The sequence below is a fragment of the Tursiops truncatus genome, chromosome 2 (genome assembly GCF_011762595.2).
Source record: "Tursiops truncatus isolate mTurTru1 chromosome 2, mTurTru1.mat.Y, whole genome shotgun sequence".
NCBI classification, from domain to species: Eukaryota; Metazoa; Chordata; class Mammalia; order Artiodactyla; family Delphinidae; genus Tursiops; species Tursiops truncatus.
Genome location: NC_047035.1, coordinates 67347085 through 67365134, shown reverse-complemented (window position 1 = coordinate 67365134; position 18050 = coordinate 67347085). Strand labels below are relative to the sequence as shown.

The 18050-nt window shown below is 32.8% G+C and overlaps 1 protein-coding gene across 11 annotated transcripts in view; it reads right to left on the bottom strand.

The window, feature by feature from the left end:
• STRN3 (striatin 3) overlaps positions 1-18050 on the bottom strand; it is a 113833-nt gene that overhangs the window by 28217 nt on the left and 67566 nt on the right. For 8 of the 11 annotated variants that reach the window (XM_073800575.1, XM_019924076.3, XM_019924075.3 and 5 more), the window contains 4 exons: positions 17053-17226; positions 9716-9845; positions 8347-8488; positions 2999-3109 (listed from right to left, as the gene is read on the bottom strand). In XM_073800575.1, coding sequence (XP_073656676.1) covers positions 2999-3109; positions 8347-8488; positions 9716-9845; positions 17053-17226 — 557 coding nt within the window. The remainder of the gene's footprint in view (positions 1-2998; positions 3110-8346; positions 8489-9715; positions 9846-17052; positions 17227-18050) is intronic. The other 3 variants (XM_019924077.3, XM_073800578.1, XM_019924080.3) reach the window with 1 other exon arrangement.

The following is an 18050-nucleotide window of genomic DNA, read 5'->3' as shown; positions in this document are numbered from 1 at the left end:
TGGAATAAAGAAAAAAGGCTAAAGTTTATGAATTATTCTAACTTATACAAAGCCACATCTGCAAAAATATCAGAAAACCCAACAAAAATAGATAATAAGAATGCTAAGGAAATTCATGAATTATCTTTTCATGTAAAATTGTATCTTAGCATTAACATGATGTTCTACCTGGATTAAGACCTAAGTTTATTATCCATCAATTAAAAAAAAAATTTATTTCCATGGCAGGGATTCAGAGCCAACATTTTCAAGGTGAACTCTATATTAAAGAGCAAAAAGTTTTTATTTAACTAATTCACAAAGGAAGTGTAAAGAGAAACATAATTTATTATTTCCTAATTATTCACTCCTGAGACAGTGTTGGAAACCTCATCTTTATATCTACATACATGGGTAAATTTAAAAGCACTGGTGTTTATAAAAACAGTAAAAATGAGAAACAATCTGAAGGATTAACTAATGGAGGCTAGGTTAAATTCACAAAATGCAATGCTATATAACCACTAAAATTATATTTTATTTAGATGACTATGAAAATTACGAAAAAATGAATTAAAAACAATATGATATTCTTGTTGGAAATTGTTAAAGGAGGTTTATGTATAAAGACATTTAGAAAAAGTTGGAAGAATATATGCCAAATATTAATATCTGAGTTGTAGGACTGAAGGTGATTTTACTTTTTTGTGTCTCTACATACTACTTGTATTGTTTGAATCATAAGTATGTTCTATTTTTATGGCTATATAAAGTTAGTTTTTTTTTTTTTTTTGAGAAAACAGATACAAAAGCAAAATTAAAGGGGACTGGTTGAATAACACAGTACACATTTTGGTAATAAAATCGTATTGAGACATGAGAGCCTCAGGGCATAGCTGTGAGGTCTCCAGATCCTGATTTAATCACAGTAGTTCCCTTTCACCCATTTCACATATTAGGTTCTGCAATATTCTGCTTGACAACAGGGTAGCTTGGTATAAAGAAATTGGAAAACGTTATACAGTGGAATATTTATTGACATGAAATGGTATTTTCTATGAACTGTTAGCTAAGTAGGCAAATAACAAAACTGCATATTATGATCCTACTAAAGAAAATTAATTAAATTACAATTTTATGGGGATTTTAGACTTTAGTTTCAGTTCATCTGTTTCTAATAGTTCTTAAACAGGTATTTTTTTCAATAAAAAACATTTTTTAGAAAAATGTAAAACCTACAACTAAAAAACCTTAAGTTGACTTATATCTTCTTTCTAAACCTCAAAAAGGTACAGGCATATCTTGGATATATTGAGGGTTCAGTTCCAGACCACTGCAATAAAGCAAATATCACAATAAAGCGAGTCACATGAATTTTCTGGTTTCCTGGTGCATATAAAAGTTATGTGTACACTACACTGTACTGTATTAAGTGTGCACAGAATTATGTCTCTAAAAAATGTACATACTTTAATTTAAAATACTCTATTGCTAAAAAACAATACAGGGTTGCCACAAATCTTCAATTTGTTAAAAAGAAAAAAAAATGTGTATAGATCTAAACACATTCTATCAGGAAAAAATGGAGTATCTATATTTTAAATTAAAAGCAATACTACCTAGCATTTTCTAAAGAAATCTTCAGCAGGTAAGTCAGTTTATGAATAACATACAGAAAATAAGTAATCTAATATTCAAATAAACTATTTCTTAAAAAAAAAGATCTAAACCCTAAAATTCTAATGTCATTGTGTCTATATTAAAATGGCCAATCATGCAAAAGTACTTTTATACTCAACATGCATTAATTATATAGGTAAGTGATGTTAGAGCTGAACACAGTCCCTGCCCAGCATTAAACATTTTTAAATATGGTAAGCAGTTCAACATAAAATATGAAACTTCTTAGAGAACAATTTATCTTTTTATTCACATGCAATAACATAAATAAGCATAAGGTTATAAAAGTGCACAACACGTAAAATCTCCCAAATTCCTTATTTACCTCCACAATAAATTAAACCATTCAAAAACTGCTTCACTGAAGAAAACTTACACCCTTTTCCACTGCAACTGCCATTTCATAAATTAATATATTTGTCACCAGAGAAAGGAATATGAAAGAATGCGTACATGGTTTTTGCCATTGAAGTCTACTGTTTTCTCCTACACACAGTCAAAAAATTTAGACTGGCAGGATTCAATGGCCAGTTCAAAATAAAGTTCCCCAAAACTAAACTTCAGTTTCTCCATTTAATACTCATAGGTCTGAAGATGATTTTCATGCGACTGTTCTTAAGCTTGATTCACAAAATGGAAATGAATTACTTCTTTGAGATGTGCTGTAGCTAAATTTATACTTTTACAATACATTCATTGGTCAGGATATTAACAGTGAAAAATACACTGAGGTACCCAAAGACACTCAGTGATTGACCAAACAAACCCTACTGCCACCACTACCCTCTCCTCTGGCCTTACTCCATCAGAGTAGCCAAGAAAATACTGCCTAGGAGAGCTTTTTTTTTTTGCTACTGTTGTTGTTTGTGGTTGGATTAAGGCCAGAAAGCACAAACTATGGAAAGGGCTTTCCTATTCACTGTATTTTGGAATTCTGAAACTAAGAAATGTAACCTGGACATGAGCTGGTTATAGCAGTAATACCCTATGTATCAACAATACAGAAAGTTATACTTTCTTCCTTTTGAACAGATTTCTATTATTTTTCATCACAAGGCCAATATTCCTTACAGTTTGGTAAACTTTTTAAAGCTTAAAATACAGACAAAAACCCTGAAATTCTTCCTTCATCCTTATCCACATATTTAAAATGATTTCCCACTTGATCAATAACACAACCTAAATTACATTCAAATAAATTTCAATTATACAACAGACAAAGTTTAAAGTTAGTTGCCCCCTTTATAAAACAAAAAGAAGTAGACAAAAAAATCAGAACTGAAGAATTTTTTTTTCTCAAAGATTGGTATACAAAAATTATAATAGAATCTGCACTTACTCTTTACCCCTTTCTTCCCCTTTCGTTCCTTCTTGTACTGTTCCTTCAGTTTACTTATTAGTCCCTGGTCTACATCCCAAACCTCAGTAGTTGGGGAGAGGTCATCTTTATCTACATGCAGCATATTATTAAAAGAAAAAAAATCAGCAGTTGGCAATGCAAGCTGTTGGCAGTAAACTGTTATAGCTTTATATAATCATAATAAAAATGTACTAATAGCATATATTCAAAGTACTTTAAAGGTGCAGTCTCAGTTTTGGTATTCACAACTCAAACTCTAAAAGCTCATCTAGTAAGTTTCTAAACATTTAATACCACTAACAAAAGTTAAATGGTGCTTCATTTCTATGAATCACAAATTTGAAGGTTATTATTCTTTCAATAACTGATATTCTTACAATGGACTGACATTAGAAATCTAATGTTATACAAAAATAGATCACTGCATCTTTATAAAAATGTTAATAAAAAATTATTCAGCCAGCATCATAAAAGCAAATGAATGAATTACATGCGAACTACTCATAAAAGTGCAAGCTAGAAAGGTCAGTGCCATTTTATTGATGAAAATATTCATGCACCTTCTGTCACATTGATTCTGCATGCACAAAATAACTGTACTAATGGAGAGGCATTCTAGTCCAATATAATACATACATATATTCCAAACTACAATGTTTCGAATAATCCATACAAAGCATTCAGAGAATCCCACCTCTGCCCCCACCCCACCCAAACAGTTCAACATCTCATTACCTTCTTCCATTGGTCTACAACTAAGATTAGCAAAAAAAAAAAAACAAAAAAAACAAAACTCAAATTCCACTGAAGAACTTTTTAAGAGTTGATACTTTTAGGGTAAGATAAAAGCAGTGAAAAGTATGGAGAAGTGAAAACACACATTGCTGTAAATCTGCTAAGGATGATACTTTAGCTATTTTAGCTGAATAAACAAATCCGTATTTGTTTTAAGTAAATACTTGTGCCTAGAATAAATTTACCCTATAGTAAACTAAAGGAAAAACAGCATTAAAAAGAAGCAGAATAAAAATATGTCTATTCGAATTATTTTAGGCATTAAAGGCTTTTCCATCCTTTAAGTTTTAAACTTACTGTTTAAGTTGAAAGCTGTTATTAGGAAGTTTAACATTTTGTTAAAGAACTAAGAGTTTATTTAACCCTGTTATTAAATAAAAATTATACCAAAACACATAGGCTAAGTCAATCAAGAAGACTGACATAAGAGGAAGATTTTAGAGAAAACATACTTTAGAAATTTTTGTTAACTCATTATATTCTGGCTTACAAGCCTTATAAACTCCCTAGGACTCACTGATTGCATCTATACAGTGGACATACAAAAAGCCTTTTTTCCTTATAGATAGTTGTATGTAAGTAAACATAAAAAATTCTCATATTTAAATGGTACACAGGGAAATTCCCTGGCAGTCCATTGGTTAGGATTTGGTGCTTTCACTGCCGGGGCCCGGGTTCGATCCCTGGTTGAAGAACCACGATCCCGCAAGCCAAAGGTACACAGAAATTCAATTTACTGTACCTTGAGCTTTTCCTACTATAATTGTCATCACTTTCTCCCTTACGGTACTATGATCTTAGGTAGTCAGTATGTAAAAAGCTAAATCCAAAAATTTGCTAACTTGAATTACCTGAAACTAGGTTGTTCAAGCCTGAAATTTACACGATTATTTGTCAAATCTGCAAACTGTAATACTGTTTGTAATACAGCTGTAATAATGATTTAAATAGAAAATCCACTTTTCATGTACTCTAATCATGAAAACAATGCTATATCAGGAATCCGTTCTGTCACTTTATCAAATACTCTAAGAAAAAATGTGATCTAGAGAATCGCTTGTACTCATCTTAATAAAGCTTACAATTCTTATTTTTAAAAGAGACAAATGGACACATTTTGAGCAAACTTTGTTAAACCTCATAGAAACAACAACAAAAAATTTAAGTGGTATATACTTTACACTGGAAGTTAGATAAAACAGTAAAGTTTAATATGTTTTTTAAAAGACCTTTGTAGAAAAATAAATCTGTGAATAGCTCTAACTGGAGTAGCAAAGGGTAGTGAAGTGAAAAAGCAAAGGGAATAAAAAAGGATAAGCTTAAGAAAAATACAAATACTACTTGCAAGGTAAACTCAAATCTAGAAAACAAAGGTAAACTTAAGGCAGTGCAAAGAAAAGGTTGGTGAATGCATATGTGCACAAACATCCTGAAACTTGCCTGGTAGGTAACAGCTGATTTGATATTACTTATAAGAAATAGTTAAGAGCAAAAGGGAAGAAGCAGCATAATCTTCTACATATTAATTCTGTTTTTAAAAAATCTAGGGGGAAAAAAAAATACCAAGAAATGAGGTTGAATCAGTTGCGGGAACTTTCTTGTTTACAAGAAAACACAAATATGCACCAAAAAAATGACCCTTGACAACTCAAAACCACAAAGGCCTAAAATTTTGTTATGGTGATTCTAACTACCAAAGCAAAGGAATTATACAAATCTACTTAATATAGCATAAATTGGTAACTAACTTTATGCAAATATTCAGTACTTTATTCATTATATTTAAATACAAACATTTGGTATTTTGTAGTCCTATACATTCTACAGACCACAGTTTCAAAGTGTAGGAGACAATAACTAAACAACCTTAAAATGCCTAGTCTCCATGAGAGAAATACCGAAATTAGAAATGCTCACAATATTTCTGATTATGCCAAGAAGTAAAAACTACTAAAATTAAACCCAGAGTACCTAATGTAGATGACAGAAGAAGAAAAAGATTTAAAAGCTTTCTAAAAGCAGTGGTTTCATAGGATAAAAGGATTCAAAATTAGGTACCCGAGTAGACTGCTAGTATACAAAATAAAAAATAACATAGATTATCCGATGTGGGTGAATACTGGGATGTTTCATTATGACAGACTATTTACTTTTAAAAACAACAACAACAACAACAACTGTGTCCTTTACCAAGTAATTTATCTGAAAAGCATCACCTTCCCATTTGTAAGTAAATTCAAATTTTAAGTAAATGAATTAAATAAATATAAAGGGGTATTTGTATATCCAGCCTCTTTGTTTTGAAAAAAACTGAGTATGACACCTGTTGAGTAAAAATGATAAATTCAAAATCACTGCATAGATCCTTTGATAATTTTCCATTTCTTAAGGAAAGAAACTACTTGAACCATTTTGTTCTTAACAGAATCCTTTCCTTCTCAAGAACTTAAAATGCTTTAAAGGTGTTTTAGACTTGTCCGGAAGGAAGAGACTTTGTCGGTTACTTCCAATTACACAAGAAGATTCAGGTCACTCTCAAATATTAACAGTAAAAGTAAATAAAGTATCGACACTTGTCATTCACACTAATTAGGTCCTCACTTGAAACTCTGCTCTACAGCCAGAAGTCTCTGGACAGAAGGACAATCAACTGCACATAATATAGTACTTTGATTATAGAAATAATGCCATTTTATACAAATTACATTCCTGAAATTTTTATGTATTCTTCTGATGGACAGTTAAACTTCCAGCAATTTTAGGTGAAGAAAATAGGAATGGATATGTGCCAAGATTTAGCTATACAGATGTTTGAAAACTGCTTTTGATCGTTTTTTTCTTTAATAAAAATAATCTAAATGTACAACAGTACAGCAGAGTTAAAGAAATAGTGGAACATATTCCATCAAGAATACTATGCAGTTTTTGAAAATGATGTTGCGGAAGAATAATATATTAAGTGGAAACTGTGGTTTATATATCAGCACGCAGCAAAATCCTTGTTAAATAAAGATATAAATATTAACCATGATTCTCTCTATATAGCAGTGTTACAGGTGATTTTTAATTTTCTTCTTCACATGTATCTGTGCGTTCTAAACCTCCTAAAAAACACAGGAATTATAAAATAATTATGTATTTATACAATTTAAATATATTTATATAATTATTTTAAAATCCAGAAAAAAATAAACAGTATTTTAGAAACTTTCGGAAAAAAATAAGGTATTTCCAACTTTGAATGGGTTGCACAGAGAAGTTAGAAGAAAACATACTTTTACTTTTCTGGAGCAAGGTTAATTCTTGCTCTTGAGCAAAGCTAATTCTTAAGAAGGGAAAATTTCTATAACATAGCAATTTTCAAATAGTAAGTACAAAAGTGTATATTCGAAGTCTAGAAAGTAATTGTGGAATTTTTTAATACTTTCAATTAGTATGTCTCCTCTTTCCCCTTAGAAGACAAATAAAGATCTGAAAACAATGCTTGAGAATCATAAACAATGAGAAAGCTGATAACAAAATTCAGATCTTTTAAGTACTCAATTTGTATCAGGATAGTCAATAAACATTATCTCTTAGGTCTTGTCTCTCCTGCTGTTAGCAATATTCAGCTTCAATATATAAGTGAGGCATTTTTAAAAAATCCAAGTGTGTTTCCTTATTACCAAAGTAGTTTATAAAAATCTAGTGATAATTCCCCTTGCTAGTAACTAAGCAACTTTGGTGTTCATGTGAAATATGCATTAAGGTACTTAGTAACCTTCTCCAATAAAGCTCTGTAAACACAATTTGAGTTCTCCCTACCAGGTAACGTGTTGATATTAAATGATGATTAAATGAACATTTTTAATAGGAATAACATACTGGACCTCAGCTATTAACTTAAAATACTTTGTACACTTTTATTTTACTTTCTAATGGGGTTTTTAAACCCTGTATAAATAGAACTGTTTTATCCCTTTTAGTTATGGCTGGATTATTATTAGCAGTAGGTATCACTTCCAAAGGCTAGGCTCTAATGCATTTGTACACTGAATATTACATGTAATGAAGTTTAATACTTCAATTAATCTTGCTCAATATAGAGCTATAATTCAAGATTAGTAGCTTTATTACTTCCTAGCAATAAATCAGATAATACCATACAGCAATACTGAAAAGAGTTATCTTCTTGAAACCCAGGTTCATTACCAAATTAAATCATAGGAATGTTTAAAACTACATACATGCTTTAAAAAAAAATCTGCTAAGAAGAAAGGAATTGGATCTCTAAATTGACTAAATATTTCAACTTTAAATCAAGATAAATTTCAAAAAATCAAAATCCACCAAAAGCCATATATTAAAGTTTAGTCACCAAATCTAAATAAATTGGTGCAAAATACTCTGAAATTATTCAATACCACTCTTCTCCTTGCTCTCAGTTTAACTGCCACCATACGTTCAGATATACACATTCCACATATTATATTTAATAAAATACAACTTTAAGGGCTAGATGATTTCCCACCCCCATTTCTTTATCACCTTACCCCATTCTGTGCCATCCCCTGAACTCCGTGCTTCTCCAGCTCCTTCACCGTCTTCAGCAGACACTAAAAAATCAAATTCTTTCAGTGCTTCCTCAGTATCAGGATCATCGGTTAGGTCAGCAGCTAAACCTTCATTACCTATCTGTAAATGGAACATAAGCCAAGAATTACCTTTATGCTAAATTGTAAAGGAGTCCTTTATGTTTTCACACAATTATCTTTACATTTGCACTCTCATTTTTAGATTAGATACAAAATTTTAGATTTTCCACATAGTTCACCAATCCCAAATTATACCCTAGATAAATGGTTGTCAACAGTGCTGTGTGAACACTGTTATAAAATGTGATGCAAGCAATGTGGTAATAAGAATGGTTAAAATCTTAATCTTCAAGTATGATGATTCTTACAAAGAACTTCTCTAATTACAATAGATTCACAGGTACCAAAAGACCCATGCACTAACTTACATTCTAATATGTTGTGTTGAATTGACCTCATTCACTGAGAACTGCACAGGCAGTCCGTAACATATAAGGATATGGCATAGTTAATAAGGACATTAATGCAAGTCAACAGCTGTGGTATTTATAGTAGTGCTTCCCAGAACAAAAAAATAGGGAAGGATCAAAATCTCTATTCACCTATGCTCCACATATGAGTGTGTTACACACATGAAATTTGGCAGAAAGGTTGAAAACTGCTTTTATAGACTAGAAGCTTCTGCGAAACGCTGGCATTTTTCCCATATTACTGTAAAATCCCAAAGAACCACAACAGAACCCATCCACTTTTTTTTTAAAAAAACATACTTGAAATACTGTACACTATTATGACAATTCACACATAGATCATTTAATCTACTTTTGCTCTTATAGCTAACCTGCATCAACACTAAAATACATAAACCTGTTTCTTAGGTTATGAGCAAAAGCAAATTTTTATTAATCCTTAACAAACAATGAGTGTTGACACGTACATTTACAATTCTTAGTTTACTCCCTCACCCAGGGTGGGAGTACCACCCCACTTCAGTTACAATTTACCACTTGTTTACTGTACAGGAAGAGAGAGACTTCAGCAGTGATTCTTAATTGTGACAGGAGTGGAAAGGATGTAACTTTTTAAAAAAAGTTTCAAATCACTGGACTAGTCCTATAAAAACAGACCCTTTCTTGCCATTTATAATACAGCAAATAATTTGTACTATGTGTAGGTAATTCAATAAGAACTGACTACATAAAACTTCCAAGTGACATAATAAATGATCAATCACTCCCAATGTAACGAAAGACATCTTGAAATTTTCTATTCCAAATACATGACTACCTATATTTTAGCTGATGAGAATAGAAAATTGAATTCTTACTTTGTGTTTATTTATCCGATGTTTGTCTTTTCCTTCTGGGATGCCTTCAATCATGTCATTTTCCTCTTCTTCGTCGCTGTCATCAGCATTTTCTAAGAAATTGAATGTCTCAAGAACATCACCAGAAGGCCTGTAAGAGAGGAAAAATGATGAACCAAAATATTCCAATGATTAATTCTAATATTTCTTTCTGTCTCCTATTTTAAAATAGTACTTGAAGGTAGTAGAGAGATTCAAATGAAAATTTACTTATAATGTATTATCTAAATATTCTACACAAAAATGTTTGAAAGATCATTTATGTTCTACAGTTAAAGTATCTATCAATAAAAGCAGTTGTTAAGTTTCTACAATGAAAATACTTTAAGTAATTGCTGCATCAAAATAAAAACCCTATAGTATTAGGCACTCAAATGTGCTATTATTTCTCAAAATAAAGCCATCATGAGCAAGCAACTTAAACTCAGCATTTCTTATAGCTCTACAACCTCTTACAGCTTGGTGCAAATGTTTACGACTAAAACTGAACTTTATCGGGATGCTCAGATTTAAAGTTATGGTCAATCAGATATAGAACATTCCAATCCATTTTACAGATTTCCTTACCTAGAAAACAGGATTATTAATATACTAAAGAAATACTTTCAGGACTTAACCTGGTGGTCCAGCGGTTAAGACTCGGTGGTCCCAATGCAGGGGGCCCGGGTTCGATCCCTGGCCAGGAAACTATTAGATCCCGCATGCCACAACTAACAGCTTGCGTGCCACAAGTAAAAGATTCCACATGCCACAACTAAGACCCGGCGCAGCCAAATAAATAAATAAATAAATACTTAAGGGGGAAAAAGAAAAACTACTTAAAAAAAAACCCTTTGAAGTGTTTCAGAACCACTCATATAATAGGTAACAGTGATAATCTATTTTTATCTACTTACGAAGTCATTTTAAAACTATAATCTGAATTCCTCCTCTATGTACAAAAAAGGTTTTCAAATAGTTGTTTAAATGTCTAAAAACAGAGGCTGCAACAGAACGGTGAAAGCTTCAGCTGAATGCAGACTCTCACAATGAAAGTCTCAACTCTTCCACTGACTTAGCTGCCTGAATTTGGCCAAGTCACTTAAACCTTTTGGCCTCAACTTCTTTACCTGTAAACTGGGGGGGTTAAACTAGATGACCTCAAATATCCTTACTAATACGAACAGTACATGGTAACAAAAAGAATAATAGTCTAAAAGTTAGGGTTTTTTCCCTCCCTGATTGGTTCTTAGTCCAAATTAAGGATATAATACAATTCAGACTATTTTTTTAACATCTTTATTGGAGTATAATTGCTTTACAATGGTGTGTTAGTTTCTGCTTTATAACAAAGTGAATCAGCTATACATATACATATATCCCCATATCTCCTCCCTCTTGCATCTCCCTCCCACCCTCCCTATCCCACCCCTCTAGGTGGTCACAAAGCACCGAGCTGATCTCCCTGTGCTATGCAGCTGCTTCCCACTAGCTATCTATTTTACATTTGGTAGTGTATATATATATGTCCATGCCACTCTCACTTCATCCCAGACATAGGGTTTTAATAGGTCTATTATACTCTGCCTAATCCAGCACATGGTTCAAGGACCTGTATCAACACTGAATGTAGAAAGAGATGTGTTTTTCAAGTGCAAATTAGTAAGAACAAACAAAAAACTACCACAATAACAAAACACATACTTTTCAGTTCAACATTAGTAATACGTCTCAATATCTGGGGATTAAATGAAAGGCAAAGAAAATATTTGACAAAATTGGCACTTCAATGACAGAAAAATAAAAAATTTAAGACATGAGAGTTTTGTTTTGAACTTTAATAAAGTATTATTGTTCCTTGGATAGAAGTTCCTGTCTCTAAAGTGAGAACTCACGTTTCAGGTTTTAAAAACTGTATTTGATCACAACAATACACGTACAAGGTTTAAAAGTCAAACAGCACAATCAATAAAAGAAAGAACAGATGAATCAGACTGCCCAAAATTAAAAACTTTTGCTCTTTGAAAGACACTATAGAGAATTTAAAGAAAAGTCTACAGATTGGGACAAAATATTTGCAAGTCACACATTTAATGAACGACTATATAAAGAACACTTAAATCTCAACAATAACAAATAAAACAATGAAAAAATGGGGAAATTATTCAAACAGATCCTGTATCAAAAGATATGTGGATGGCATACACAGATGCTCAACGTCATTAGTCTTTAGCAAAACGGAAATTAAAGCAACCATGGACTGTGAAGGGTCTGAGACTTTGCCCTACTTGCAAGCTACCATGCTGTTTCTCTTGAGATGTTTTCTTTTTAGCATTCACAATGATGGCCTTTGTATGGATTTTTTTAAATTCACTTTATAGTGTAACTGGGAGAAATCCTTTCAATGTGGAAACAAACATCCTTGGAAACACATTCTATAAATATATTCCAGAATTTTTTTTAATTACTCTTTAAAAAATTTTTTCAACACCAGTTTACCTGTTCTCTCTTTTTGAAACTCCTATTCAGATGTTGTCCCTCTTGGACTGATCTTTAGATTTTCCTCTCTTTTCAGTCTTACTTTTTTTCCCCTTTTCTCTTTTCTGGGAGAGTCTTTTATCTCCCAAGTCTTACATGAAAATTATTTAAATCACACTTTTAAATTTCTATTAGCTCTTTTCTGATCTCTTACTGAACCTTATACAATAACATATTACTGTTTTATAGATGTATTATCTTCTCTCAGTCCTCTCAGAAGAGTAATTATAGTTTTGAAAGTCTTCTGCTCCCTCTTTTCTCTGAGTTCCTTTTTTATGTTTGGTTCCTTTGGTCTCCAATTTTCATATTAAAGTCTTTCCTTAACTGTTAATATTTAACAGTGAGGCACCGAAAAACTAATTGGATATATTGTGTACATGGGTGAGGCTTGTCAAAGTAGCTAGCTTCACACTTCTGTATAACAACAGGGCAGAGTCCCAGCCATTTCACTGGCAGATCCCAACTGTCGGATCATAAGGTCTTCTCTATTAATGTGATCATATTCCTGCCTGAAAGGGATTTAAGACCAGCTGCCAACATACCTGAAGCCAAGTAGAAGGAAACAGGGAATCTCACTGCTCAGCTAGAGATTTTCAGATAATCCTCCTGTTTTCAGTACAGTAGCCCACCCTACAGTTGCTTGTTTTCTTAAGAAATCAGAAATCACTGGAATTCACCAGAAAATATACCACCATTCTTTGGGATAGGGGAGGGGTGTTCAAGCGGCTATACAGGATTAAAGAGGGGGTTTAAGATTCTAACTGCCTCTTACATAAACTTGAAACTAATTCTCTATTAATAATCCCCTCTAAACGTGACTCCAAATGTACCTGATACCTCTAACTCCTTAGCTTTTGGAACTTTACTGGCATTTTGGGACTTGAATTGGCTTGTTCCTTTTCTTCTTTCCAGCTTCCAAAATTATTAAGTTCTCCCTATCTAATGGACAGTATATCCTCTCATTCTTTCTATATATTCAATTTTTTGTCCTTATGTGTCAATCAGTGTGTCTTAAAATGTCTTTAACTGATATTTTAACAGAGGTTCCAGAAGGCACACAAGTAAATCTGCCTTTAATCCACATGCTTAAGTGGACATCTACATCTATGGAATTTTATAATAATTTTTTTCTTTGCCAACTATTTACTATCCTTTCTCATTCAATGAAAAGCAATCAACAGAATTTTTAAAATTATATATCCAGATGAAGGGAAAACAGAATGAAGTCAAGAGTAAGGTTCGTAAGTAAAAGGGTAAAAAAGAGTCAGTGTTTTCTAGAGATAAGGGAAACCCACAAATATGGCAAGATTCCAAACAGAGTAAAAAGAAAGAGAGCAACTACTGGAGGTTCAAAGGTAAATCAGACCAATCACTAAGAAGCAGCACAGCTTTTCAGTTACAAGACCTATGAGAACTCTCTCCCCCAATGAATCCTTATAAGGTGGAGGCTGTGTGATATGATACACTACACACCCACAACATCCCCCTACAATAAACCAAAGAATAAACCAAGAAAGACAACAATGACATTTACTCAGTAGAATCTAGTAAATATTACTCTTGATTGGGTCACATTTCAACTGGATAAGCAATATTTCATCATAGCTATTATTATGCACCAAGCATTGTTCCAAATGCCTTACATTAATTCATTTCTTCTTCACATCAATCCTATCATTACCATTTTATAAATGAGGAAACTGAGGCACAGAAAGGTAAAGTACCCTGCCCAAAGTCACAGCTAGTAAGCAGCAAAGTCCAGATTCAAACCCAGTCTGTCTTCAGAGTTCCCATTCTAAACCATTAAGCATACTGTCTCTAATAATATGATCTACAATTTACCATTCTTCTACTGTTGAACATGTAGACTGCTTCAAATTTTTTATTGTTATAAATGAGAATACGATAAATATCTTTTTGTTGACACCTCTATCAACATGTTAGGTCATTTTCGTATTTCTTAGGAATTTTCAAAGGCCCTGATCATAGCTGAACCATACACACCTACATTAGTACAGACTCGCAATATACAGCTATATTCATTAAGAAGGAAATCACATTGATTAAAAACAATTATTACCTAAATGTCTGTGGACGGATAAATGGATAAAGAAAATGTGGTGAATACATTCAATAATTATTCAGCCATAAAAAAGAAGGAAATCTTGTCATATGCTATGACACTGATGAACCTTGGGACATTATGTTAAGTGAAATAAGCCAGTCACACAAGGACAAATACTGTATTAATTCCACTTATATAAAGTATTCATATATCATATAAATATATATAAAGTATTTAAAGTTGTCACTCGTAGAAACAGAAAGTCAAAGGGTGTTTGCCAGGGGCTGGGGGAAGGAGGAAATAGGGAGTTGCTATTCAATGGCTATGGCGTTTCAGTCATGAAAGATGAAAATGTTCTAGAGAAGTGCTCTACAATATTGTGCTTACAGTTAACAACACTGCACCGTACACTTAAAATTTATTAAGATAGATCTCATGTTATGTGTTTTTTACCACAACAGAAAAAAAAAACTATTGAACTCTAAATCTTGCAAGGGGAAGAAGCTTTACAAGGAGAAGATACAGTCTGTTGTGGATTTTTAATTCAGATTCAGGTGTGATATAGTAAACTGTGTTCCTCTAAAGTAGTTATAAATCCTAAGAACTACTTAGCCTGGTTAGCTGACAAGTTTAGTTTAAAATAACATAGTAATATCCTTGCTTTTTCTCTAGAGCTATGAAAGCTCTATGATTCCTGAAATCCAGAGTAAAGAAAACAAGGGCTCTGTTAGATGTCAAATTGTTTTTATTAAAGAGACCTTATTTCTCAGAAATAAAACCCGTAAACTAAAGGCTTATGTTAACTTGAAAGTCTTTAAATAACTGCATGATGTATCTTAGATAAAATGTATCTAAGGTATGAAACAATGCTAGTTTATAAACTGTACATATTATTAACTTCTTAAGCTCTAACCAAACTAATGAATTCATTTTGGTTTTTTCCACTCTTTTTTCTTTGTCGTTCCAACCTATGTAATTCAATGTAATATCTAATGGTAAAAAATGAAAAGAAAGTTCCATCTGCTTGACAACTTGCATTTATCAAATCTGTACTATAATCAAAAGTGTATTTGGTAGACAGAAAACAAGTGTTAATGAGGATGTAGAGAAATTAGAATTCTCATACATTTCTGATGGTAATGTAAAATAGTCCAGCCACTTTGGAAATGAGTTTGGAAATTCCTCAAAAAGGTAAACACAGAGTTACTGTATGACACAGCAATTCCACTCCTAGGTATAAACCCAAGAGACTTGAAAACATATGTCCACACCTGCGGACCAATGTTCAAAGTAGCATTATTCATTATTCCAAAATGTGGAACCAATCAACATGCCCATCAATTGGATAAGGAATAGATAAACAAAATGTGGTATATCCATAGAAAAGAATATTATTTGGCAGTAAGAAGAAATGAATTACTGACATATGCTATAACATGGATGAATCTTAAAAATATTACACTAAGTAAAAGAAGCTACTCACAAAATAACCATTTACATAAAATATCCAGAATAGGCACATCTATAGATACAGAAAGTATTGGTTGCCTAGGGTTGGTGAGTGGGAGGAATATGGGAAAGAATGGGGAGTGGTAGCTAATGAGTACGAGGTTTCTTTATGGAGTAATGAAAATTTTCAAAACTTAGATTGTGGTGACGGCTGAACAACTCTGTGACTATCTTAAAAACTATTAAACTCATATACTTCAAGTGGGTGCACTTTATGGTATGTGAACTCTATCAATAAAGACATTAAAATTTTAAAGTATACCTGGTAGCTTTCTGAGTCCAAACACAATGCAAAGCCTTGTTTCTTTAACACTAGTGTCTAAACAACCATTACTATTCTAATTATATAGTAGTATAATTTATTGAAAATACTCTAACAAAAATTTAAAAATCAAGACATTAAAATAACTCTGAACTACATGAAATCACTCTCTAATTTTAAACCCATTTCAGAACTACAGTCATTCTCTTCGCATCAAAACTTAAGATAAATAAATCTTTAAAAAATATTTATTTATTTATTTGGCTACACCGGGTCTTAGTTGCGGCACGCGGGATCTTTGTTGCCGCGTGCGAGATCTTCGTTGTGGCATGTGGGATCTACTTCCTTGACCAGGGATAGAACCCAGGCCCCTTGCATTGGGAGCATGAAGTCTTAACCACTGGACCACCAGGGAAGTCCCAAGATAAATAAATTTATTATATAATTTTAATAAATTTATTTTATTTTTGGCTGCATTGGGTCTTTGTTGCTGCATGCGGGCTTTCTCTAGTTGTGGCGAGCGGGGGCTACTCTTCGTTATGGTGCGTGGGCTTCTCATTGCGGTGCCTTCTCTTGTTGCGGAGCATGGGATCTAGGCATGTGGGCTTCAGTAGTTGTGGCACAGGGGCTCAGTAGTTGTGGCACACGGGCTTAGTTGCTCTGCGGCATGTGGGGTCTTCCCAGACCAGGGCTCGAACCCGGGTCCCCTGCACTGGGAGGCGGATTCTTAACCACCGTGCCACCAGGGAAGCCCCAAGATAAAGAAATTTAAAAAGCACCTAAATAAAAAGTTTCTTTGTCCATGGTACCATTTGCAGGGTGGGAAGGAATCTTTAAATCTGAACTCTACATGCTTCAATAACTGTTAATAGCAATAACAAGAAGCTAAAGAAATTCACAATACCTGCTATATAAACAATGTTAACCTATAAGTATAGGTCATACCTTTTGATTTCTTGTCCTTTTTGCTTAGGAGATTCACCTCCATTCAGGATCTGTTCTAAATTCTTTGTCTCTACTGATCCATTTGGTTCTGAATTAGATAGTCCAAGTAATGATCTTACCCGCTGAGACCGCACATCTAATATTGTATCTGTGTAACCTACTTCCTGAAGATATCTATAAGAGAAAATTAAAAATATTAAATCCCACATATTGCTAATACATGCAATCTTGTCAAATCAAAATCACATCAAAGTTTTTAGAAAAATCCATAATCCTATAAAATTTACTCTTCCTTTGTCTCAATAACTTTCTTCTCTCTAGACTAGTTCCAGTTCTACAAAAAAAAAAAAGGCCGATTACAAACCATAGTTTAATTTAAAAAGCATATAGATGGCTAACACTAATTAAGGGCCAATTATCCTGAAGCCTAAAAAGACCTAGAGCGTTAAAAAACTTTTAGGAGTTGATGATATATATTACTTAAAAAAAAAAAAATTCCAGAAAGTGGTAAAGGATGAACAGAAATAAACCTCAGAACAATGACATGTTACGTTTAAACCCTGGCTCTTAGCCAGAGGTTGATGGATAGATTAGTTCTCCTTCTAGGATCTAAGGTCTTATAACAGTCCTACAGTCCCGCGGTTTTCAAACTTTCCTTGTTATCTAAACCAGGGTACCTAACCGAGGATCTAGGATGAGACTCAAAAAGAAGAAAGGGACTGAATCATGACATAAGTATAGATAATGGGTCATGAACGGCTTTGTGTGACAAATTTTAAAATTTCTTCCTAAAGTATTTGACAGGCTAAGGGAAGATGTTAAAAAGAAGCCTTTTTTGTTTCTTTTTATATGTTGCTGACAAAATAATAGAGGATTTTTAAGTGAAAGCTAAAGACAGGGAGACTGGTTAGGACACTAACACAGCAAGAATTAAAACTTGAGAAGAGGAGAAATGTGAGAAAAATAAAATATCTTAGTGACTTGGTACACAAGTAAAT